Consider the following 25,571-nt stretch of genomic DNA (forward strand, 5'->3'; position numbering starts at 1 on the left):
TATTTATCTTGTTGTTAATTTTCCCATGGAAAATTCAACATTATTATGTTTAAGTGTTCATGGAATAATATCATTTCATATTTAGTTCTCCTTTACCCTTGTGTACTGAAGAATTACAATAAACAATCTCTCACCATTCAGCAGCCCTCATAAGAATTGCATAAACTAATGTGTGTTTGAATTAATGTTATTGTCCTTCACAATAAACAGATTTAGCTCTTTTGTGCTAGACATTAAATAATCACCTGGAGAAGCACCAAGGAAAATGTGATGGAAGATGTTCTGAACTATCTGAGTTATCATCCATTTAAATTAATTGTTGGGAGATTAGTTAGGCTCTATTATAGGCTTGCATTCCTTTATGTACTGTCACCCTCTAATGCACATTGTATAGGACATTACATGTGAGCATAAAAAGCTTCCAGCATTAAACAGTTATTTAAGGGACATATTTTCAGGAACCTGATCCTTTGAGTTTGAAGCCCTAATTTGTTGCATGGTCAGCCCAGGTGCCAGAATAAAATGTTCTCCCCTTGGTCAGCTGATGGATTGGAAAGTAAACGATGTGTTACAGGTGAATTGAATCAGTACCTTCCTCAAATATGATCTCAAGCATTGAAATTGGAAAATATTTCAGAGAAGTACTCAACATGCTAAGTTGGTGTACACCAGCAAGTTTTTTTAAATTTGGATATCTTTGAGTCTGAAAATCTATAACCACTTGGCAGTAATATCCTCCCCTATCCACTCTGTCCTTCCTCAGATCCTCCATTCACTGTCTTCTTCTCACTCCAGCAGCAGGTGAATAATGAGCCATTTTCCTTGTGGCAGAAAGACTGAAACTATCAGCAAGCTCCCTGCTACATCTGTATCTCTACCTTTCACTTCTATCTAGCCTTTCCTAAAACTCAGTTCTTTTTGATCATTCCTTCTCCATCTCTGCATCTTGATTGAGTCTGATAATCATTAGTTAAGCACATTGGGGAAGTTAAGTGCACTAAATGAATGTACTATTAGGAGTTGTGTAATGATGCTAGCATTAGAGTCTGCAGAAAGATTTTTTTTATGAATCATGATGTTAAAACATGAAAAATAATTTTAATAATATGACTGTTTACCATTATTTCTCATTTATAACATGGTCCCATATGACTTAATCATGAACTATATTGTAGGAAAGTTATGCTCCCATTTTAAACTTAAGCTAGTTATTGTTAAACTGCTGGGATCCATTATAGATAGAGAAATAGATAACTTTTTTGATCCCAAAGGAAATTACAGTATCACAGTAGCATTACAAGTACACAGGTATACAAATATTAGAAGACAAGAATGAAAGAATGAAAAATAAGTTACCTCAAACAGTCTAACAGGAGGTGGTCATTACTTGCCCAGCTATAGGTTGACTCATTATAGAACCTAATGACTGAGGGTAAGAATGATAATATTATAAAGTTTTCCTTGTAATTACAGACACACAATATTGTATCCACTTCTGGTATTCAGTCTGCTTTTAGTTGGGAACAAATTTCTAAGCCAACCTTTTTCATTTTCTCAGGAAAATGTTGCTTTAATTAAGGAGATAAATGATCTGAGGCAGGAACTGAAGATTTCTCGAATCAAGGTACATGATTTGGAAGTAACTCTTGGAACTTTGAAGAAGACCAAGAAACCATGTGTTGTTGACTTTAAAGGTAAACTATTTCAATCTCACCTGTAGTTTACAGGGAAGCAGCACAAGGAAACCAGGAAAGTCCAGTTAATCTCATCCAGGGTATATTTAATAGACAATAGACAATAGGTGCAGAAGTAGACCATTCGGCCCTTCGAGCCTGCACCGCCATTTTGAGATCATGGCTGATCATCTACTATCAATACCCAGTTCCTGCCTTGTCCCCATATCCCTTGATTCCTCTATCCATTAGATACCTATCTAGCCCCTTCTTGAAAGCATCCATAGAATTGGCCTCCACTGCCTTCCAAGGCAGTGCATTCCAGACCCCCACAACTCTCTGGGAGATGAAGTTCCTCCTTAACTCTGTCCTAAATGACCTACTCCTTATTCTCAAACCATGCCCTCTGGTACTGGACTCTCCCAGCATCTGGAACATATTTCCTGCCTCTATCTTGTCCAATCCCTTAATAATCTTATATGTTTCAATCAGATCCCCTCTCGATCTCCTTAATTCCAGCGTGTACAAGCCCAGTCTCTCTAATCTCTCTGCTTAAGACAGTCCAGACATCCCAGGAATTAACCTCGTGAATCTACGCCGCACTTCCTCTACAGCCAGGATGTCCTTTCTTAACCCTGGAGACCAAAATTGTACACAATACTCCAGGTGTGGTCTCACCAGGGCTCTGATTTAATGAATTTATTGAACAGAATTATGTTTACTAGAATTCTGTTCACTTGGTAGATTTGACTGGAAATGGGTTCATTGTAATTTAAAATAAATCCAAAGAATTTCATTGAATTTAACCTCACTAAATTGCCAGTTATTTTGCACGTGAGGCTATTGGATTTCTTAGTAAAGCAACCACAGGAAAGTCAAAACCCTTAAAAAAAAGCACCTGCAGATTTTTTCTTGTTTGCCCTTAAAAAAAAGTTCAGTTTCTTTCTTTAGGCAGAATATTATGCAGGCTCCTTTATGAGCATAGTCCACATCCTTGCTCAGAAAAACCTACCTCTCAAGACTTTTTTATACAGTTATGAAACTATGGGTGAAATTTCAAGGAAACTCTTCTGATGTTATTTCGCTAAATTACTGCATTACTCCAAAGTTATACAGTAAAAGAAAATCAGATGTCCTGTAGAAGTTCACTTCTATTGTCTCCTTCAGAGGCAAACTTTTGTTTAACTGCTGTTTACCAGCCTCATTTTTATGTTAAAAATGTACTTTGGATCATGATAGTATTGAAGGACATACCAAGTTATGAGATAATTCTCTTTAAGGTTTGGTAGCTACTGCCCTGGACCATTATAAACTCTGTAGATAAACCTGAACTGGCAACTGAGTAGTAACATGCGCTAAACTGTTAATTATTAGCTTGATTGACTCATTTCCCTAATGTACTGTAAATGTATGGTGAATAAAGATGATCCTTGATCTTTGAACCTTCTTGATCCTTCATAAAGCCAATAGCAGTGCATTGATTGCATGTCCACAGACTGGTTTTGTGAAAGAGTTAATATGTTTCCTTAGACAGAATGTTGTCTGTAAATGGATACCTACAATATGTATATAATAATATATTAACAATTTAATTGTCTTCTAAAATAATTGGCCAAAGATGGGCAGCTACTCTGTCATAATTAAGTGACAGACCATAAGACATATGAGCATCATTAGGCAGTAAGGCCCATCATATCTGCTCCACCCTTCCATCATGGCTTATTTATTATCCCTCTTCATTGTCTTCCTCTTGCCTTCTCCCTGTAACCTTTGACACCCTTATCAATCAAGAAACTATCAACCTCTTTAAATATACCCAATGCCGGCCTCCACAATCGTCTGTGGCAATAAATTCCACATTTTGCTTTATTTCTTAGAGAGCAACATCAAGACAAGTTATGTCCCCTATGTTGAATAGGACTATGTGGTATTGCTAGTTACCGTGCCCATAAAAGGTATTCACCCCCCCCCCCAAGAAGTTGTCATGTTTTAATGTTTTAAAACATTGAATCACAGTGGATTTAATTTGGTTTTTTTTACCCTGATTAATTGAAAAAGACTTTTGTGTCAAGGTGAAAACTGATCTCCACAAAGTAATCTACTTATTTACAAATATAGAACACGAAGTAATTGATTGCATAAATATTCAACCCCCCCCCCCTTAAATATGACACACCAATTCACCACTGGTGCAGTCAATTGGTTTAAGAAGTCACACAATTAGTTAAATGGAGATCACTGTGTGCAGTCAATGTGTTTCAATTGATTGTAGTAAAAATACACCTGTATCTGGAAGGTCCAACTACTGGTGAGTCAGTATCTTGACAAAAACTATACCAGGAAGACAAAAGAACACTCCAAGCAACTCCATGAAAAGATTATAAAAAAGTACAAGTCGGGAGATAGATACAAGAAAATTTCCAAGTCAGTGAATGTCCCTTGGAGTACAGTTAAGTCAATCATCAAGAAATGGAAAGAATATGGCACAGCTGTATATCTGCCTAGAGCAGGCCATCCTCAAAAATTGAATGACTGTGCAAGAAGGGGACTAGTGAGGGAGGCCACCAAGAGACCTATGACAACTCTGGTGGAGTTACAAGCTTCAGTGGCTGAGATGGAAGAGACTCCGCATACAACAACTGTTGCCCAGGTGCTTCAACATTCGCAGTTTTATGGGACAGTGGCAAAGAGAAAGCACCTGTTGAAAAAAATTCACACAAAATCTTGGCTAGAGTTTGCCAGAAGGCATGTGGGAGACTCTTGAAGTCAGCTAGAAGAAGTTTCTATGGTCTGATGAAACCAAAATTGAGTTTTTTGGCCATCAGTTTAAATGCTATGTTTAGCATAAGCCAAACACCACATATCAAAGATGTCAAAGGTTTCAAAGGTACACTTAATGTCAGAGAAATATTACAATACACATCCTGAAATTCTTTTCTTCTTTGCAATCATCCACGGAGTGCCCCAAAGAATGAATGACAGTTAAATGTTAAAACCCCAAAGCCCCCACCAGCTCCCCCCTCCCACGCATAAGCAGCAGCAAAGCAATGATCCCCCCTCCCCACCAGCAAAAAAAGTATCGCCCCCCCCCCCAGCCGAGCACTCAAGCATGCAGCAAAGCATCAATAAAGACACAGACTTGCAGTACCCCAAGGACTACTTGTTCTACTTGTTCACCCGGTAACTCGACATACCACAGGCTCTCTCTCTTTCCCTAATAAGGGAAAAAGAGGTGTCCCCACTTCACAGCGAGGGGGGGAGACAAAACAAAACAACTTGCTGATTTACGGTGTTAAAAGTCTGTTGCATTGCTTTTTCCAAGCTCTGTGTCCAAAGAACTCAGGTCTCTGGGCACACAGCCAGCAGCCAGCTAGCTGCTTTCGAACTTCCATGTACTCCAAGCACACCAGGTTCCTGCAGAGGCACTGACCTTGAGACCGCTCGCCTCCAAAGCCACAAAATCCCATAACCCCGAGGCGCACTAGTCTTCTAGGCCGCATCCTTGGCATATTGAATAGCAGCCAGCCGTGAGACCCCAAGAGCGGGTACCATTCCCACAAAGAACCGAAGTCAGTGTGTAACCCCAGGTCAGGGACTTCAAAAGAACCCTCAAAGGGAAAAAATAGAGATCTTAAAGATAGAAATAGAGCTGTTTCCGAATATGCAAGCAAAGAAGTTGCCATTAGGCGCCATCATCTCCTAAGCTCCACCCCTTCCTGCATATCATCAAAAAACACACCGTCCCTACCATGAAGCATGGTGGTAGCTGCATCTTGCTGTGGGAATGCTTCACTGCTGTGGGCCCTGGAAGGCTTGTGAAGGTAGAGGGTAAAATGAATGCAGTAAAATATGGGGAAATCCTAAGGAAGAAAACCTGATGCAGTCTGCAAGAGAACTGTGACTTGGGAGAAGATCTGTTTTCCAGCAAGACAAAGATCCCAAGCATAAAGCCAAAGTTACACAGGAATGGCTTAAAAACAACAAAGTTAATGTCCTGGTATGGCCAAGTCAGAGCCCAGACCTCAATCCAATTAGAATTTGTGGCTGAACTTGAAAAGGGCTGTTTATTCATGATCCCCATGCAATCTGACAGACCTTGAGCAATTTTGTAAAAATAGGGAAAAATTGCAGTGTCCAGATGTGCAAAGCCAATAGAGACCTATCCACACAGACTCAAGGCTGTAATTGCTGCCAAAGGTGCATCTACTAAATACTGAATTAAAGAAGGTGATTACTTATGCAAACATTTATTTTATGTTTTGTAGAGATTCGTTTTCACTTTGACACAAAGGAGTCTTTTTCTGTTGAACAGTATCAACAAAAGCCAAATTAAATCCACTGTGATTCAATAGTGTAAAACAATAAAACATGAAGACTTCCAGGGGGAGGGGGGATGAATACTTTTTATAGGCACTGTTTAATGGTGCTGGGGATAGGCTCTTTAGAGTCATAGAGCATGGAAATAGGCTGTTCAACTTACCATATCCACGCCTGCTAATGGCCACTCACCCATAATTTATGACCATGTCTTTTATCACTCAGATAGTCTTTCACTGCACACATCAACACAAGGAGCAGGTACATATACTTATTTTTGTTTAATGTCAGAATATTAGATAAAAGAACAAACACGGTTTGCTTCTTTCCAGACAATTGTTCAAGAAATGGTAGAGTTACACGCCTTAATTTCGACCAGGAGTCAGAACGGATCATTGAACTACAGCGACTGGAAATTAAGCAACTTCGAGAAAAAATTCAGACAGTAGAGGAACACCAACAACAGCCTGGAATAGTGTTACCTGCACTGAATGTCTTATAAACATTTGAGAAACCAGTGCAGCATTTTCTTTTGTGTGTAAACTGGCACAAAACTTACAATGCACAATGCTTAATATTAAACTTGTCAATTTTGAAAACTCTTTAAATCCATTCTGTTTCAAAGCAATAGTGATCTGTACTTTAATATTACACTATTAACTTGTTCATTATATTCATTTCATTAAGCAAAATATTTTCCTGTACAGTGAGATGCATGACATTAACTTGTTTTTTTCATTTTAACCAGATTGGATTTTGCCTTTTTAATGTTCAGTTAAAGAATTTCTATGTTTGTGATGAGAGAATAGAAAAAACTGTTTATTACTCAATTATCATAGAACAACTGGGTGCAGCACAAATTATAATTCTGAAATTTAAATGTCAATTGGTGTTAACAAATTAAAGGAACTATTGTCTTCATATTTTCATGCTTCTGTGTGTTCATGCTGGCCCCTGTTCACTTGAACTTCCAATGAAACTGTGCACTTTGTTCCTCCTGATTTTTATGTACTCATTTATTGGGAGAAAACTTCTTAGATTGCTGGCACTGAACGAATAGGGGGAAAAAAAACAAATGCCAGCTGCACTTTCCTCCTCAAGATGGTGGCTCATGCAATCACAGCGGCTTCCATGGGGTCAGCCAAATGTGTTATTGCTTTTTTAAATTAATTATCTACAATCGCAAGACCCTGTTGGACATTAACTGAAGTACTGTGGGTTTACCTCATCAGTGAGTTACTCGTGGGCAGAGAAACTGAAGGAGCTCGACTTGGTGTAGATTGTACTGCTGCTTATGTTAGAGAGATGTCGGAAGAGTCGGTTCACAAAGGCGGTGTGCAGCCTTATTGCGAGTGATCATCTTAGTCACTTTTCCTGTGATTGCAAGACCCTGTTGGACATTGTTTCTCTGTAAGTCCGATTCACTGATGTATTGGTGGACAGCAGGGACAGCTGCCGGCCTTGGTCAGAATGAGGATCAGACCTCAACCTGTGATGTCACATGTTTACAGTCACCCAGGAAACCTCAACCTTAATAATGGATTCCAACACTTTCCCAACCACTGAGGTTAGGCCAACTGACCTATAATTTCCTTTCATTTGCCTTCCTTCCTTCATAAAGATTAGAGTGACATTTGCCAGAATCAAGTGATTCTTGAAAGATCATATCTAATGCATCCATTGTCTCTTCAGCAACCTCTTTCAGAACTCTGGAATGTGGTCCATCTGGTCCTGATGACTTCTCCAACTTAAGACCTTTGAGCTTGCCTAGCACTTTTTCCTTTGTAATAGCAATGGCACTCATGGACCTCTGGCATACTGCTAGTGTCTTCCACAGTGAAGACGGATGCAAAATATTTATTAAGTTCATCTGCCATTTCTTTATCGCCCATTACTACCTCACCAGCATCATTTTCCCATGCTTCAATATCAACTCTCACCTCCCTTTTACTCTTTATATAACTGAAAAAGCTTTTAGTATCCTGCTTTATATTATTGGCTAGTTTGCCCTCATATTACGTCATTTCCCTTCTTATACCTTTTTTAGTTGCTTTTGAATGAATTAACTTTATTTAATACATCCTTCATATACATGAGGAATAAAAATCTTTATGTTACTTCTCCATCTAAATGTGCAATCATAGTAATTTATAATAAATAGAAAAGTCAATGTAATATAGAGTACACTCAAGTCAGCAGGAGTTTATCAGTCTGATGGCCCGGTGGAAGAAACTGTCCCAGAGCCTGTTGATCCTGGCTTTTATGCTGTGGTACCACTTCCCAGAGGGGAGCAGCTGGAACAGATTGTGGTTGGGATGGCTTGGGTCCCCAGTGATCCTACAGGCCCTTTTCACACACCTGTCCTTGTAAATATTCTAAATCATGGGAAGTTCCCAACTACAAATGCGCTGGGCTGTCCGCACCACCTTCTACAGAGACCTGTGTTTAAGGGATGTACGGTTCGCATACCAGGCAGTGATGCAGCCGGTCAGAATGCACTCAATTGTGTCCCTGTAGAAAGTTCTTATGAACTGGAGGCCCATACCTAACTTTCACAACTGTCTGGGGTGAAAGAGGCGTTGTGGTGCCTTTTTAACCACACAGCTGGTGTGTGCAGACCATGTGAGGTCCTCAGTGATGTGGATGCCAAGGAACTTAAAGCTGTTTACCCCTCTCAACCCCAGATCCATTGATGTCAATAGGGGTTAGCCTGTTTCCATTCCTCCTGTAATCCACAACCAGCTCCTTTGTTCTTGTGACATTGAGAAGAGGTTCTTTCTTGACACCACTGTGTCAGAGAGATGACTTCTTCCCTGTAGGCCACCTCGTTAATGTTTGAGATATAAAGCCAATCAATGTAGTGTCATTTTGTTGGATTTTAAAAGCTTCCCAATCATCCAACTTCCAACTCACTTATGCAATTTCCTTGGCTTTTATGCAGTCCTTAACTTAAAGAAACAGAAGTAGGAATCGGCCATCTGGCCCATCGAGTCTGCTCCACCATTCAATAAGATCATGGCTGATCTGGCCATGGACTCATCTCCATCTACCTGCCTTTTCCCCATAGCCCTTAAACCCCCCACAAATTAAAAATCCATCCAACCTTGTCTTAATGATGTAGCCCCCACTGCTTCATTGGGCAGAGAATTCCACAGATTCACCACTTTCTGGGAAAAGCAGTTTCTCCTCATCTCCATCATAAATCTACTTCCCCGAATCTTGAGGCTATGTCTCCTAATTCTAGTCTCACCTCCTGTGGAAACAAACTTCTTTTATCTATCTTATGTATCCCTTTCAAATGTTTCTTTTAGATCTCCTCTCATTCTTCCGAATTCCAGAAAGTACAGTCCTATGCGACTCAATCACCCCTCAATGTCTAACCCTCTCATCTGTGGAATCAACCTGGTGAATCTCCTCTGCACCGCCTCCAAAGCCAGTATACCCTTCCTCAAGGATATGAGACCAGAACTGCAGGCAGTACTCCAGCTGTGGCCTCACCAGTACCCTGTACAGTTGCAGCATAAGCTCCCTGCTCTTAAATTCTATCCCTCTAACAATGAAGTCCAACATTCCATTTGCCTTCTTGATAGATTGCTGCACCTGCAATCCAACCTTTTGTGATTCATGCACAAGCAGTGTCAAGTCCCTCTGCACAACAGCATGCTACAATTTTTTAACCATGTAAATAATCTGCTCTATCAATTTTCCTTCCAAAGTGGATGACCTCGCATTTACCAACATCTGCTAGCCATTGCCCACTCACTTAACCTTTCTTTGTCAGCGATGGTTACCTACCCCTGCCATTTGAGAACAACTTCTTTTGTGGGACATATCTATCCTACACCATGTGAATTATTCCCAGAAGCATCAGCAACCTCTGTTCTGCTGTCACCCCTGTCAGTATCCCCCTCCAATCAACCTGGGCAAGATTCCCGTGCCTCTGTAATTCCCTTTATTCCATTGCAATACTGATACATCTGACTTGTGCTTCTCCCTTCCAAGTTGCAGTATGAATTAAATCACATTATGATCACTGGCTCCTAACAGTTCCTTTACCTTAAGCTCCCTAATAAAATCTGGACTATTACAGAATACACAATCTTAAGGTAGCCTTTCACTAAGGAGGCTCAAGCACAAACAGCTTTAAAAAGCCATCTTGCAGCCATTCAACAAATTCCCTCCCTTATGATCCAACACCAACCTGATTTTCCTAATCCCCTTGCATATTGTAGTCGCCCATTACAATTATGCCATTGCCCTTTCCAGCTCCCTTTGCAATCCCAACCCCACATTTTGGCTACTATTTCGATGCCTATATGTGGTTCCCATAATGCTTCTTTTTACCCCTTGCAGACTCTTAACTCCACCCACAAAGATTCTATATTCTCTGACCCTATGTCACCTCTTTCTAAAGATGTAATACCATCTCTTTCCAACAGAGCCACACCACTACCTATGCCTTACTGCCTGTCCTTTCAATACGAAGTATATACTTTGATATTAAGCTCCCAACTATGACCTTCTTTCTGACACAACTCAGTGATGTCTACGTCATTCTGACCAATCTCTAATTGTACCATGATTTCATTCACCTTATTGCAAATACTACACGCAACTAAATACAGCGCCTTCAGTCCTGTATTATTTGCCCTTTTGAATTCTGCCTCTGTAGTACAATTTAACTCTTTGTCGTGTCTGCATTAGTAGCTAGTCATTGGCTTGTCCTTCCTTACATTCATAATACACCCATCATCTAATTGTAAACCTGCTGGCTCATCCTCAGCTCTATCATAGTGGTTCCTATGCCCCTGCTATGTTAGTTTAAACCATTGCCAACAGCTCTATCAAACCTGTCCACAAGTATATTGGTCCACCTTGAATTCACATGCAACCCAACCCTTTGTACATGTCACACCTGCTCCAGAAGAGGCCCCAATGATCCAGAAATCTGAATCCCTGCCCCTTTCTCCAATTTTTCAGCCACACATTTACCTGCCACTTCATTCTATTCCTATCCTCACTGTTGTGTGGCACAGGCAGCAATTCTGAGATTACTACCCTTGAGGTCCTGCTTCTCATCTTCCTTCCGAACTCCCAGTATTCTGTTTTCAGGAATCCGCTTCACTATCTATGTCATTGGTTCCAATATGTACCATGACTTCTAGCTGCTCACTTTACCTTTACAGGACATTGTGGACACATTCAGAAACATTGTAACTTTGGCACCTGAGAGGCAAACTACCATCCATGTTTCTTTTTCATGTCCACAAAATCGACTCTCTGTCACCCTGACTATAGAGTCCCCTATTACAGCTACCATCCTCTTCAGTTCTCTACCCCTCTGTGCCACAGGGCCAGACTGAGAGATATGGCTGCTGTTGCTTGCCCCATGTAGGTCACCCCCCCCCCCAACAATTCTCAAAATGGAGTACTTATTGTTGAGGGGTATGGCCACATAAATGCTCTTCACTACCTGATATTTTCCCTTCCCTCTTTATCTGTCTCCTGTGGGGTGTTTTCCTCCCTGTAGCTCCTGTCTACCACCTCCTCTTTCCCTAACAAGCCGAAGGTCATCGAGCTGCAGCTCCAGTTCATTAACATGGTCTCTAAGGAGCTATATCTTGATGCACCTGATGCAGGTGTGGCCATCGAGGAAGCTGGAAGTCTCCTGGAAATCCCACATCTGAGACCCAGAACAGAACATTGGTCCTGCAGACATGCCTCCTATTTTCTCAAGACTTAAATAAGAAAAAGAAATAAGAAATAAACTGAAATAAGAAATAAACCTACCTGCTTACCTCACCAAAGCCTGCTGAGCCAAAACTTTAACACTCTGACTCAGACCATTCCTACGATGACTGCTCCGCGAGACAGAACCTCTCCTTTATCGAGACTGGGTTTTTCAAGCTCTGCTCTGGACTGTGGAGGAACACAGACTGCATCTGTGCCACTGTCCAATCAAAGACTGCATTTTAAATATTAAACCGAGATCTTGTGTACTTACCAGCACTTTCTGAAAGTTTCCTCAATACGCTGCCTCATATTTATCCCTTGACCAATATCAAGAAATGATCAGAGTATCTCAAAGAATACACTACAGTTGTCACAGAGTTTATAAAAACAGTCACAGATGAGTGTGTCCCCACAAAATCAATCAGTGTCTTCCCTCACCAGAAGCGCTGGGAGATTCGTAATCTGCTGAGAGCCATATACACCAAGTTAAATACATGAGGTCCAGGTATGATTTCCAGAAAGCAATCTCTTGTGAAGAGTTACAATTCCAGACCAAACTTGAATCACTGAAGGATGCTCTACAACTCTGGCAGAGTTTGAATGCTATCACTCCCTACAACATGAAACGATGCAACACATGCAGGTGACAACATGTTTTCATTCCCAGATGAGCTCTTCTCCTTTTATGCTCACTTTGACCATCAAAACATGCAGGCACCTTCACGAACTTCCATAGCCCCTGATGACCATGTGCTTTGCACCAATGAGGTCGATGTGCTGGCATCCTTCAGGAGGGTGAAGTGATTGAAAGTACCTTTCCCAGATGGGGACCTGGCTAAGTACTAAAGACCTGTGCTGATCAACTGGCTGGAGTGTTCATTGATATCTTTAACCTCTCACTCTGGCAGTCCGAGGTACCCAGCTGCTTCGGGGAGGCTTCAGCTATACTGGTACCAAAGAAGAACATGGTAACCCACCTCGATAACTATTGTCCTGTAGCACTTATGTCCATTGTGATGATGTGCACTGAGAAGCTGGTGATCAAACATATGAACTCCTGTCTGAGAAGCGACCGGGATCTGCTCCAATTTGCCTACCATTACAACAGGTCAAAGACGATACCACTTCATTGACTCTTCACTCAATCCTGGAATACCAGGATGCTCATTATTGACTACAGTCCGGCATTCAGTGCTATCATCCCCACAACACTAATCAATAAGCTTTAAGACCTAGGCCTCAATATCACCTTGTGCATCTGGATCCTCAATTTCATCACTTGCAGACCTCAGTCAGTTTGGATTGGCAACAACATCTCCTCCACAATCTCCATTAGCACAGGTACACCACATGACGGTGTGCTTAGCCCTTGCTTTACTCACTTTATACTTATGACTGTGAGGCTAAGTACAACTCCACTGCCACATTTAAGTTTGCTGATGACACCACTACTATTGGTTGAATCAAAGGTGGTGACAAATCAGCATATAGGAGGGATATTGAAAATCTGCTGAGTGGTGCTACAGTAACAGCCTCTCACTCAACATCAGCAAGACAAAGAATTTGATTTTTGACTTCCAGAGAAAATAAACGGGAGTCCATGAGCCAGTCCTCAGCAGGGAATCAGAGGTAGAAAGGTTCAGCAACTTTAAATTCCTTGGTGTTATGATTTCAGAGAATTTATCCTGGGTCCAGTATGTATCTGCCATTATGAAGAAACCACAGCGGTGCATCGACGTTCTTAGTAGTTTGCGAAGATTTGATATGTCATCTAGAACTTTCAGAAACTTCTATATATGTGTAGTGGAGAGTTTATTTACTGTTGCATCACGGCCTGGTATGGAAATACCTTTCATTGGTTCTACTGCGTCTCTTGATTGCCCACAAAAAAATGAATCTCAGGGTTGTATATGGTGACATATATGCATTTTGATAATAAATTTACTTTGTACTTTTTACAACAATAACAAATTTCATTTTTATGACACTAACATAGACTAGGGGAGATGTGGATGATGATTCTCCTAAGGCCAAGGGAGCAGTTTCAAATATGCACATTTTACAAAATGTTTGTATTATACATGAGTAACTCCTTTCTGTCCCTTTCCTTTCCAGTCCTGAAGGGTCAGCCTGAAACATCAACTGTTATTCCCCTCTATAAATACTTGCTGAGTTCCTCCAGCACTTTGTGAGTGTTTCTCAGGATTTCTATCATATGCAGAATCTCGAGTTTATATCCTACATGAATGTTGAGGATGTGGGAAGCATGATCAATAAGTTAGTGGATAAATCTAACAGTGGTGGAGTTGTGGATAGTGTGGAAGGTTGTTTTAGTCTGCAGAGAGGTATTGATGCAAAATGGTAGATGGTATTTAATTCAGACAACTGAAAGGGGATGCAGTTTGAGAGGACCATGAGGCTGGGACAAACATCATGAATGGGAGGGTTGTAGGGAGTACTAAGGAACAGAGAATCTCTGGAGTACAAGTTCATTGATCCTTGAAGTTAGGCAGCACAGATAGATACTATAGTTTAGACATCAGACTCAGGTTTAATGTCACTAGCATATATCATGAAATATGCTGTTTTGTGGCAGCAGTTCATTGCAATAGTGTAAAAAAAATCTATAAATTACAGGAAGAAATATACAGTATATTAAAAACTAAATTATTTGTGTAAAAAAGTGAAAGTGGCCTTCATTAGTTGGAGCATTGAATACAGAAGTAGGGAGATTATGTTTCAAGTTTATAAAGCCTTGCTTCCACTAGAGAAAGTAAACAAATACTTTTTGTCTGTCTTCATGAGATACTAAAACCCTCTGACTGCAACTGAGGAAGTAAATTAGAATTAGTGAAAAAAACCTTTGGGAAGATAATGATCCTGAAAATTAATAAATCAGAAGAGTTTTGTCCAAATGATACTGGAATTCCAACTGCTAAATTACATGGAGAGTTTACTGGCTTCCCTGGGATTTGGTAACCGGTGAATTTTTCCCAAAGTTGACATGAACTGATAGAATGCATGGAACAAGGCTCCTACTACTGATTGAAGAAGCTAAGACCATGGCTATCATTTGAAATTCAGCACTGTGTTTTTCAGTGATGAAGGTGATAGAAATTTGGAATTCTGTAAATGACATTTGATTCTAGATTACTTGTTAATTTTAATTCTACAATTAACCAAAGCTATTGGGAAAAGACTGGAATTTTGTCTCAGGTCATTTGTGAACACACCAAATGGCAGAGTACCGTAGTTTCAAGGAGCTTAGCACTTCTCTGCCCTTGGGCTTTGATTTCTCCTGTCCTCACATGGAGATTTTTTCACCACTGTACTTGTCAGGTAGTTGTTTCATTCCTTTAGTTTCTCACTTAATCTCAACAGAATAAACCCCTGACAAATCCTACTGCTGATCTACAAGTCTGGAAAGGAAAACTTTGATAACTGCAACCTTCTAGTCCCAAGAGCTTCCTGTGGCTGTTGGTTTTCCACAGCTGTCTTTGTGAGTGCATGGAAGAAATTATTAAGAGTGGAAAGAAGACATTATGAATTGAGCTCTTCAGACCTGTGCAGGGAGCCAGAGAGCATTGAGCTCTGAGGTATTTAAGAGCACCTGAATTGGTTAATTGTAATTTATTGAGAGTCATTAATCATTTAGAGGCCCTTGTGTTTTTCTCAAGCAACTTGCTTTCTGTAATGCAGCCTCCAGATGCTTTCTGTTTAAAATTGTTAAGTTTATGTCAATACGCTCAGTGATTCCATGTTAATTGTACCATTTAAGCGGACACCCAATTAGCGCTAATCGCGGAGTCCTAGTTTTGAGGATGTTGCATCTCGTGGTGTCACACGGCCAAGCCACTTATGTTCAGTTGGAATCCTCATGAATAAAGTTTGGTCACCATCTCTACATCAGAGTGTGACTTTCTTATACACTTGGGTTTCAACATTTCCAGTGAACATTGTGATGCATTATTGTAATGAAAGAATTCCTGCCTTCCTTATGGGTATAAAATAAGAATAGAAGAATCAGAAGCACATGAAAGTCAATAGGGCTTTCAAATCTGCTCATATCAACACCTCTTTCCCACTCTCTTCCCCCCTTGCAAATGTAGCATCTGTGCCCCCAGTTTACCCCCGTTCGCCCTGCCAATAGTGCAATACTTTGATGTAAATAGTGTAATCCCCCCCCCCCCAGTACATGCTCGCAACACAAATACCAGGCAATACACCAAAGGTGAGTAAACAATTGCAACTTTATAGTTATTTCTTAGTGGTGGGTTAGTAGAAACAGATAACCTAAAGGCGCCAATTCAGTAAGTTTATCAGTTTGTGCACATAATATTTTAATACGGTGGAGCTCACACTTCCAGTTCCATCCACAACGATCTTCCGAGCCTTCGGCCACCATTTGAACCACTGACGTCAAGTATCTGCTGTCCTGGAACCGCTGTCCGCTCCTCACACGTCCGTCCTCCTTGCTCTCCTCCCAAAATAAGACTGCAAACTCCCACTTAGCCCACAAGTACAAGATAGTGTAACAATCTTCCATTGGTTAGTTCCCCCCTTACCTGCAGTTATAACCCAAACATTCCAGGTATAGAAACCCATTGCAGCATTAAGTAACATTACAGAGGAGCCATTTCATTATAACAATACAGAGAAGCCATTTTGTTAGCCTGAACAGTTACCACCACAGTTGCTGGTACTGAGAGCCCCCAAGTTTTTTTTATTTTCATCCGGTTATCTTTGTACCTTAGATGCCTGTCAATTTTCATCTAGGTATACTTGTTGACTATTCACTGTTAAAGATACTATCGTACTCTGAGCCACTGACTCCACCATCTGCAACCAAGCCACTGAAGAAGCTCTTGAAAATGGAGGAAAAAAAGAAAATGAAGAAGGGGATTTTTAACACAAGCACAACAAAATCTGCAGATGCTAGAAATCCAAGCAACACACACAAAATGTTAAAGGAACTCAGCAGTCCAGGCAGCACCTATGAAAAAGATTCAACAGTCGACATTTCGGGCCAAGACCCCTCATTAGAGCTGGAAAAAAAAAGATGAGGAATCAGAGTGAGATGGTGGGGAGAGGGGAGGAAGATGTACAGGTAATAAATGGGAGGGGGGGAGAGGTGAAGTAAAGAGTTGGGAAGTTGATTGGTGAAAGAGATAACGTGCTGGAGAAGGGTAAGCTGATAGGAGAGGGTAAAGTCAATGGAAAGAAGGAAAGGGGAAGAGCATCAGAGGGAGGTAATGATCAAGTAGGAACATAAAGTGAGAGAGAGTAACAGGAACAGAGAATGGTGAAGGGGGCAATTTCTGGAAGTTCAAGAAATCAATGTGTATGCCATCAAGTTGGAGGCTACCCAGACACAATATCAGGTGTTGCTCCTCAACCTGAGTGTAGTCTCATCACATCAGGATATGAGGCCATGGACTGACATGTCAGCAAAGGAATGGGAAGTAAATTGAAATGGATGGCCACTGGGAGATTCTGCTTTTTCTGTGGCAGGAGCATAGGTGCTCAGCCGAGCAGTCTCCCAATCCACGTCGGGTCTCATTGCTATACGGGCGGCCACACCGGAAGCACCGGATACAGTAGCTGACCTCAACAGACTCACATGTGAAGTGTCAGCTCACCTGAAGGACTGTATGAGGCCCTGAATGGTAGTGAGGGAGGAGGTGGAAAGGCAGTTGTGGCATTTGTTCTGCTTGCAAGGATAAGTATCAGCCGGGAGATCAATGGGGAGAGACAAATGGACAAGGGAGTCGCATAGGGAGCGATCACTGCCGAAAGCGGAGGGGTGGGGGCGGGAAAGATATACTTGTTGGTGGGATCCTGTTAAAATGTCTTTTAAATCAAGGCAGAATCACCAAAATGTAAGTCTTTGAGATTTTGTAAGAGTTGGGGTTGATAGAAAGACAGTTCTCTATTATAATTGTGGTCTCCTTTTCTGATATGGCAAATGTACTTCAATATTATCTAAGATAAACAAACTCAATGTAAACAAGGGAGTTTAACATGGCATAACACGTCACCATTTTCAATATTTCTGCCGCAACTACAATTCAAAGAAGTTCTCGTCACATATCTAACAAATTAGGAAGCTATATGCAAGCAATCTTTATTTTTATTCTGTTATATTTCTGAACATTAATATACATTTGACAATTTTTCTGTGAAATTTGGGGACTTTGGATAACAAAAGCAAATTGTTATAGCATTCAATCTGGGTTTCTCTTCGCGAGATTTGTAACGTAACGTGGAAAGTACCTGGTGCAATAAGAGCTCCGTTCACAGATATTCATGCCCGCTAAACTATTCCGGATAACTTTAGCAAGTAGCCCTTCCGTTCGGAGACTTGCTTGTGCATTCCACGTTAAACCTGTTCGACAGCAGAAGTGGGTGGAGTCAGAATGTAATCACACCTTATCCAGCAGAAACAAAAGTGTGACGCGAAGGGACACCTGCGTGGCCAGGGGGAAGGACCTAAAGAAAAACTAAAAACTAGGGTCTCCTTCACCCGAGCGCTGACGAAATGCAGACTGGGGCTGAATGGAAGCGGTGGTAACTTGAACATATCAATCATAGACAAGGAGACTGAAAGAATTCACCTACGTATAACCAGGAAATGAAACGGGCCAGATATGAGAAGACAGACCAATAAAGGAAACCAGGAAATAAAAGAAGAAAAAATAAGTACTCAACGCATTGAAGGCTGGAGGAATCAGAAAAATAACAAGGATTCGTGATGTTACATTTTGTTGCCGGTTCTGTTGGAAAGGGTCAGAAGCACCTGGAAGGAAGTACGTGGAACCCTGAGTAGCAGCCATAGACACAGCAGCGCAGCAAGTTATACCTGTTGAATATGAAACTGAGCCTGGGGAAGTGTAGTGCTGTACTACAGTAAGCCTGTATATTGCTGAACCCCGATATTTTTCTGGAAATTAATCTTGAACTAAGAAATTCAACTCAACACTGTGTAAAACGTCAGATGTCAAAAGTACAACATGCAAGCGGTTAAATACTAGAAGTGAGATGGAATCCTTGAGGGAAACTCCAATCCGCAGCAATTTTAAACCGTTTTGGTGTGCTTGGTTTGATTCTATACGGCAGAGTTTCTCCGATGGCAGTGTACAGTACATAGCCATCCCATCTGATGCTAGTTTTCTACGTGGAATAAAACTCCCCGAGCTCCTGGACGTTTAATGAAATGCAGATTAAAAACATGGGAAACAGGCAACGTCTTTAATTTTTTTTAAACAAAAGCAAGTGATAAAGAATTAAAGTGGGCTCCTGGATACGGGGTTGCTGCGTACTTGCAAACTTTAGAATTACTTGTGCTTCCAACTCCAGGTGAGCTTACACGGACACTGAACGTGCAGAATTTCCAAGGAGTGTCGTTGCATCCTGCAAAAATGTTTCTGTTGTGTTGATGAGTTTTTGGTGAGAATGAGTTGTGCTTTCCTAAAATTTATGTTAAGACAATGTTGTAATATATCTACAGAACGTAGGAATGAAGAACTTGCCTTGTAACTTATGCTTCTAACTCCAGATCGTACCAGATATAGTGACATCTTGATAAATTCTGTACTACTTTTATGAGTATTGAGCGTCTGTATCATCGCGGAAACATCCCCAGACTCTTTAAAATTAATCATTAGCTTATTTAATGTCTGGTGTTCCGAAGATTTATGTTAAATTTCTTCATTTTAGATACCGGCGGACAATTTCTCCAGATGTCTGGGCTTTCTGAGATCAGGGCTGGCCGCTTCCCAGCAAATCGTTCCCGAATCCAGCAGAGTATCTTGGAAGATCAAATTGAATTATGGTGGTTCCAGGACATGAAAAGTGCGATCTTGTGGTACTCCGTGGCGCTGTTCTTGATTTTAGGGACTGGAATAGGGGGGATTGTCTTGATATCTACAACCACCAGTAAATCTGGTGAATGGAGACTGGGCATAGGAATTCTCCTGTGCCTACTATCTTTAGTTATTCTCTTTAAACAACTATTGACCTCTGCCCTCCAGGACATGAACTGTGTGAGGAACAGGGCTCATATCGACAAGTTAAGGAGTGGTGGATTAATTGACTATCTGGTTATTTCATTCACTGGATTCATAGTACTTACCTGTGGTTATATCGTGATAATTGAGGCAAAATCTGAATATTACCCTCCAGTTAGATACTGGAGTGATAAATTGATCGCAGGGGTAGTTCTAACAGTGATTGGCTCCACCATTCTGTCTGTACTATTTTTCTATGTGTTAATTTTCAAACTATATTCCTATATAGTAGCTAGATCCACAATCAGAAGGGAGCAGAATGTTTTTACTATTTCAGGAAGCAATGTGATGGAGAGCCGAACAGAAATCTCTACCAGTACCTCCAACATATTATAAAATAGGCAATGGCTGAGTTCATTGCAAGATAACCAATTGCTCAGACATTGAGAACACTGTACAGTGAAGGTTAGTTCATCTCAGCTTCCTATTCAATGGTCTGAGATCAGTTACTGGATTTTATTAATATGGTGGCACAGTTGTGCAACTAGAACTGCTTCCTTCCAGCTCCAGTGATGTGAGTTCATTACTGACCTTAGAAACATAGAAAACCAACAGCACAACACAGGCCCTTTGGCCCACAAAGCTGTGCCGAACATGTCCTTACCTTGGATGCTGTCTGTGTGGAGTATGCACATTCTGTCCCTCACACACACTTCACTGGTGTTCCACTTTCTGCCCAATTCCAAGGGTGTGAAGATTGACTGACTACTGTAAATTATCCCTAGCACATAGGTGAGTGGTACGGTTTGAGGGAATTGATGTCAATGTGGGGACAATAAAGTGCGTTTGATCTAATAGTGGAGCATCTCCACCATGATAAAACAACACCAACTCCGATGGACAGGTCATGAAATCCAGATACCTAACTCACATTCTGCCAAACACACCCTGTACCATCAGCTGGAGGAAGGCCAGTGAGCCCCTGGTGGGCAAAGGAAACATGTTAAAAATAACGTCAAAACCAGCCTGAAGAAACTCACCGTTACATCTAAAAACCGGGAAGACATTGCACACAATGGATATACTTGAAAAAATCTGTTGAAGAGGGAGCTGAGCTACATGACAGCAACCTCTGCTCTGCTCCAGAGAATGTGTCAACTGTGAAAGGAAAGGCTGGGAAAATGAAAGGACCCGATCACTAAGCTCAGTCAATCACTTAATTTTGCCCACACCATACCAGAATATGTGGACCACAGATCATCCTCTACAGCCACCTGAGGACCCACCAGTAGGAGAACATCTTACTCTACTTGAGTGATTGCACTACTAGGGATTGACGCAGAGCAGATTAGTCTAAGGGGGTGCTTGATAGTCAGCATAGAATCAATGAGCTAAAGGGTCTGTCTATGTGTTGTATGGCAGTATGACTATTATTAATAATAAGGAGAATGTTAAAGAAACACTCTAAACTTCATCGCATACTTCTGATGTGACATTGGGCCCACTTGACTCCCACAACAACCCCAGTAATCCCATTTTCCTTTTTTTATATTTTTCCCAATAGCCCAGCAATTTACTTCCTCTTGTTAAGGGTAACTTAGAGAAGTTAGTTAACTTTCCAGCACGTTACTGGGAGACTGGAACACCTGATGGTCATTGGGATACACTACAAATTCCACACAACACCCGAGGGCAGGAATGAACCCAATTTTTCGCCATTATGAGCAGCTGTGAACTTTGCAATATAATCCTGAGCAAATTCCAAATACCAGAGCCATATACTATAAATTGTGAACAAATTCAATCATGTTAAGATTTATATTAATCGAACCAAATTAAGAAGTATAAGCAGTTCTACAAATTCTTTACTATAATTTGTAATACTTTAATTCAGAAGTTTGAACTGAATGCAAATATAAAGCTTAATTAAGGTAAAGTCAGTTAGGTGGTAATACTGTTACAGACTTTTTCTGAAATAAATCAGTTATCTAGACTTCTGTTTTAAATCCTTTTTTAATGCCTTACCACTATCGGTACACCAATTAAAATAAATCATTTTGGGGCTTAATAAGTCTAATTTGGATTTTTATTTTATACCTCTTTAAGGATTTGTGTACACATGAACAGTAGACCAAGAGTGGATGGAAAAATATGTGCTGAGGTGCCGAGCAGATGTAAGCAAAGAAGTGTTTGGATTGAATGAACTCTCTTATATTTACAGTAATCTAAATTATGCAAATATTGACCTTTATTACTTAGTTACTGAAAGATGATTTCCAATGTCATTGCGGTATCACATATGTTTCCCAGGGTGTCAAAGAGGTAGACTTTTATTGAAGACTGAACCCACTGATGATTTTTTTTTCTCCCTGAGCTTCCTGCTGGTTTACAGGAGAATTCTGCAGACTGCGTTTTCCATTTATTAATATATTACATTAGAAATGCCATGGCCACTAAACATGAATTGCTTGTTTTGGTGTTTTTGGTGTCTTATCAACAAACGTGATTCATAGTTTAAAACCCAATGCACCAATTTAGTTAGAATTAGGCAGAAAAGGCCACATTTCAAAGGTCAAAGTACATTCCTTATCAAAGCGTAAGTACTATATACAACCTTGAAATTTGCTTTACAAAGAAACCCAATAGAACCCACAAAAAAATCGTCAAACACTCAATGTGCAAAAAAAAGAATGAATCATGCAAACAATAAAAAGTAAGCAAATAACACTCAGAACAAGATTTCACAAAAATAGTCCACAGCCACAAAGCCAGTTCATCACTGCGGCCAATCCAGGAGCCCATTAGATGCCAAAGCCTCAGCTCAACGCAGAGACAAGTAAACCTCGCTGAGCAGCAATCTGAACACTGGTCCATCCCTTGCCTCCGGCCCTGTCACCGTAAGCTTACCAATCTGGCCCAGTGCTTAAATCAGCCAAATATTGACTCATTCCTCGCTCTTGGACCTGGACCCTGCCGCTTTGATTCAGCCCCTTCCGCTTCAGCAATGGACAAACACCAGCCCATTCCTCGCTCTCATTCCTGCCACCCGGATTCCGCCCTCACTCAAACTTGATTGAGGCCTGGTGAAGGACCACCATGCCAGGTGGTTATGGGTTAACTCACAAGTGATGGATATAGTATTTATCTGAATGCCTGTAGTTTTCAAAATAAGGTCAGTGAACTTGTGGCACAATTCAGTACAAGGGGGTATGATTTAGTAGCCATTACAGAGACATGGTTGCAGGGTGGAGAGGATTGGGAATTAAATATCCATGGATATCAGGTAATACGGAAGGGTAGGCAGGAAGGTAAAAGAGGTGGGGTAGCGCTCTAAATTAAAGATGGGTGATAGTGAGAGACAATATAAGATCTAAGGAACAGAATGTTGAATCCATCTGGGTAGAGATTAGGAATAGTGAAGGGAAAACACTGGTGGGAGTCATCTATCAGCCACTAAATAATAACATTACAATGGCACAGGCAATAAGGGGAGATCTATCTGAGGCATGTAAGAATGAAATAGCAGTTATCATGGGGTCTTTAACTTGCACATAAATTGGGTGAATCAAGTTGGTGGAGGCAGTTTTGAGGAAGACTTCACAGAATATGTCTGTAATGGCTTTCTTAAATAGCATGTTACCAAACCTACAAGGGAATATATTATCTTCAATCTGGTCCTGTGCAGTGAGACAGGTAAAATTAGTGATTTTGTATTTAGGGATCCTCTTGGAAAGAGTGATCACAGTATGATTGAGTTCTTCGTATAAATGGAGAGAGCAATAGTTCAATCTAAAACCAGTGTATTATGCCTAAACAATTGAGACTACAATGGGATGGGGGAGGATTTGGCAAGAGTATATGGTGGGATGGTTGAGGAACAGTGGAAGACTTTCAAAGAGATTTTTCATGGTGCTCAACAAAATATGTTCCAGTTAAAAGCAAGACCAATAAGGGTGGGGAGAGCCAGCCTTGGATAACTAAGGAAATAAAAGAAGGCATCAAACTAAAAGCTCGTGCGTACAAAGTCACCAAGAGTAATGGAAAACAGGAAGATTGGGAAGACTTTAAAAAGTAACAAAGAACCACAAAGCGAGCAATAAAGAAAGGGAAGATAGATTATGAAAATAAACTAGTACAAAATATAAAAACAGTAAAAAATTTTATAATTATATGAGGTGGAAAAGGGTGGCTAAAGTGAATGCAGATCCCTTGGAGGATAAGAAGGCGAAATTGATATTGGGTATTGAGGAAATGACAGAGGCTTTGAATGATGATTTTGTGTCAGTCATCACAGTGGAGGACACATCTAGCATGCCAAAAGAGAGGTGTTATGGATGTAATGGAAGGTGAAGACCTCAATACAATAGCTATCAGAAAAGAGGTAGTACTGAGCAAACTTGTGGGCCTGAAAATAGATAAGTCCCCTGGTCCTGATGGAATGCATCCCAGGGTACTAAAAGAAATAGCAGAAGTTATAGCAGAGGCTTTGGTGATAATTTATCTAAATTCTCTGTACACTGGGCAGGTTCCAGTGGATTGGAAGATAGTGCATGTCACACCACTGGTCAAAAACAGATGTAAGCAAAAGACAGGCAACTATAGGCCAGTTAATTTAACACCTGTAGTGGGAAAATGCTTGGAGCTATCATTAAAGAAGAAATAGGCATCTGGAAAGTCATGGATCCATCAGGCAGATACAGCATGGATTCAGCAAAAGCAAGTCCGGTTTGACAACTTACCGGAGTTCTTTGAGGGTATAACAAGCACAGTGGATAGAGGGGAACAGACGAACATTATTTACTTGGATTTCCAGAGGGTGTTCGATAAGGCACCACATAAAAGACTAAAGGATGCATAGGGTTGGGAGTGATGTATTAGCATGGATAGAGGATTGGTTAACAATAGAAAGCAGAGAGTTGGAATACATGGATGTTACTCTGTTTGGCAATCGGTGGGAGGTGTGCCTCAGGGGTTGGAGCTGGGCCCACAACTGTTCACAATATTCATTAACGATCTGGAAGACAGGGCCAAGGGTAGTGTATCTAAGTTTGTTGATTATACTAAATTGAGTGGAAAAGCAAATTGTACAGAAGATAAGGAGTCTGCAAAGTGATATAGATAGGTTGTGTGAGTAGGCAAATTCTGGCAGATGGAATACAATGTTGGCAAATGTGAGGTCATTCAGGTTGGAAGGAAAAATGGAAGAGCAGATTATTATTTAAATGGTAAAAATTTCCAACATGCTGCTGTGCAGAGGGACTTGGGAGTGCTTGTGCATGAATCACAAAAGGTTGGTTTGCAGGTGCAGCAGGCTATCAAGAAGGCAAATGGAATGTTGGCCTTCATTGATCGAGGGATTGAATTTAAGAGCAGGGAGGTCATGCTGCAGGGTACTGGTGAGGCTGCACCTGGAGTACCATGTGCAGTTCTGGTCTCCTTCCTTGAGGAAGATATACTGGCTTTGGGGGCAGTGCAGAGGAGGTTCACCAAATTGATTCCAGAAATGAGGGGGTTCGACTATGAGGAGAGATTGAGTCGCCTGGGACTGTACTCACTGGAATTCAGAAGAATGAGAGGAAATCTTATAGAAACATATAAAATTATGAAACAGCTAGATAAGATAGAGGCAGGATAGTTGTTTCCACTGATAGGTGAGACTAGAACTAGTGGCATTGCCCAAGATTCAAGGGAATAGATTTAGCATGGAGATGAGAAGGACCTGCTTTTTCCAGAGAGTGGTGTTTCAGTGGAATTCTCTGTCCAATAAAGCAGTGCAGGCTACCTCAGTAAATATATTTAAGACAAGGTTGGATAGATTTTTGCATAGTAGGGGAATTAAGGG

The 25,571-nt window shown here is 40.8% G+C and overlaps 2 protein-coding genes and 1 long non-coding RNA gene across 5 annotated transcripts in view; 2 read left to right on the forward strand and 1 right to left on the reverse strand.

The window, feature by feature from the left end:
- Positions 1-6,927, forward strand: part of cfap57 (cilia and flagella associated protein 57) — a 66,685-nt gene extending 59,758 nt beyond the window's left edge. Inside the window, exons 21-22 of one of the 2 annotated variants that reach the window (XM_059983984.1) lie at positions 1,559-1,694; positions 6,323-6,927. In XM_059983984.1, coding sequence (XP_059839967.1) covers positions 1,559-1,694; positions 6,323-6,492 — 306 coding nt within the window. In that variant the 3' untranslated portion in view covers positions 6,493-6,927. The remainder of the gene's footprint in view (positions 1-1,558; positions 1,695-6,322) is intronic. The other variant, XM_059983985.1, reaches the window with a different exon arrangement.
- The window catches only part of LOC132401787 (uncharacterized), a 97,146-nt gene extending 79,017 nt beyond the window's left edge, over positions 1-18,129 (reverse strand). Inside the window, exon 1 of the long non-coding RNA XR_009514707.1 lies at positions 17,997-18,129. This is a non-coding gene — a long non-coding RNA (uncharacterized LOC132401787). The remainder of the gene's footprint in view (positions 1-17,996) is intronic.
- A 53-nt stretch (positions 18,130-18,182) lies between these two features.
- Positions 18,183-22,146, forward strand: LOC132401785 (transmembrane protein 125-like). 2 transcript variants are annotated; one of them, XM_059983988.1, is made up of 2 exons: positions 18,183-19,169; positions 19,440-22,146. In XM_059983988.1, the coding sequence occupies exon 2, from the start codon at positions 19,463-19,465 to the stop codon at positions 20,123-20,125; it is 663 nt and encodes a 220-aa protein (XP_059839971.1). In that variant the 5' UTR covers positions 18,183-19,169; positions 19,440-19,462; the 3' UTR covers positions 20,126-22,146. The 2 variants fall into 2 exon arrangements, with proteins under 2 accessions (XP_059839971.1, XP_059839970.1); XM_059983987.1 differs by having other exon boundaries at positions 18,185-19,079.
- Positions 22,147-25,571: the final 3,425 nt, after the last annotated feature.

Source organism: Hypanus sabinus, chromosome 11, assembly GCF_030144855.1.
Source record: "Hypanus sabinus isolate sHypSab1 chromosome 11, sHypSab1.hap1, whole genome shotgun sequence".
NCBI classification, from domain to species: Eukaryota; Metazoa; Chordata; class Chondrichthyes; order Myliobatiformes; family Dasyatidae; genus Hypanus; species Hypanus sabinus.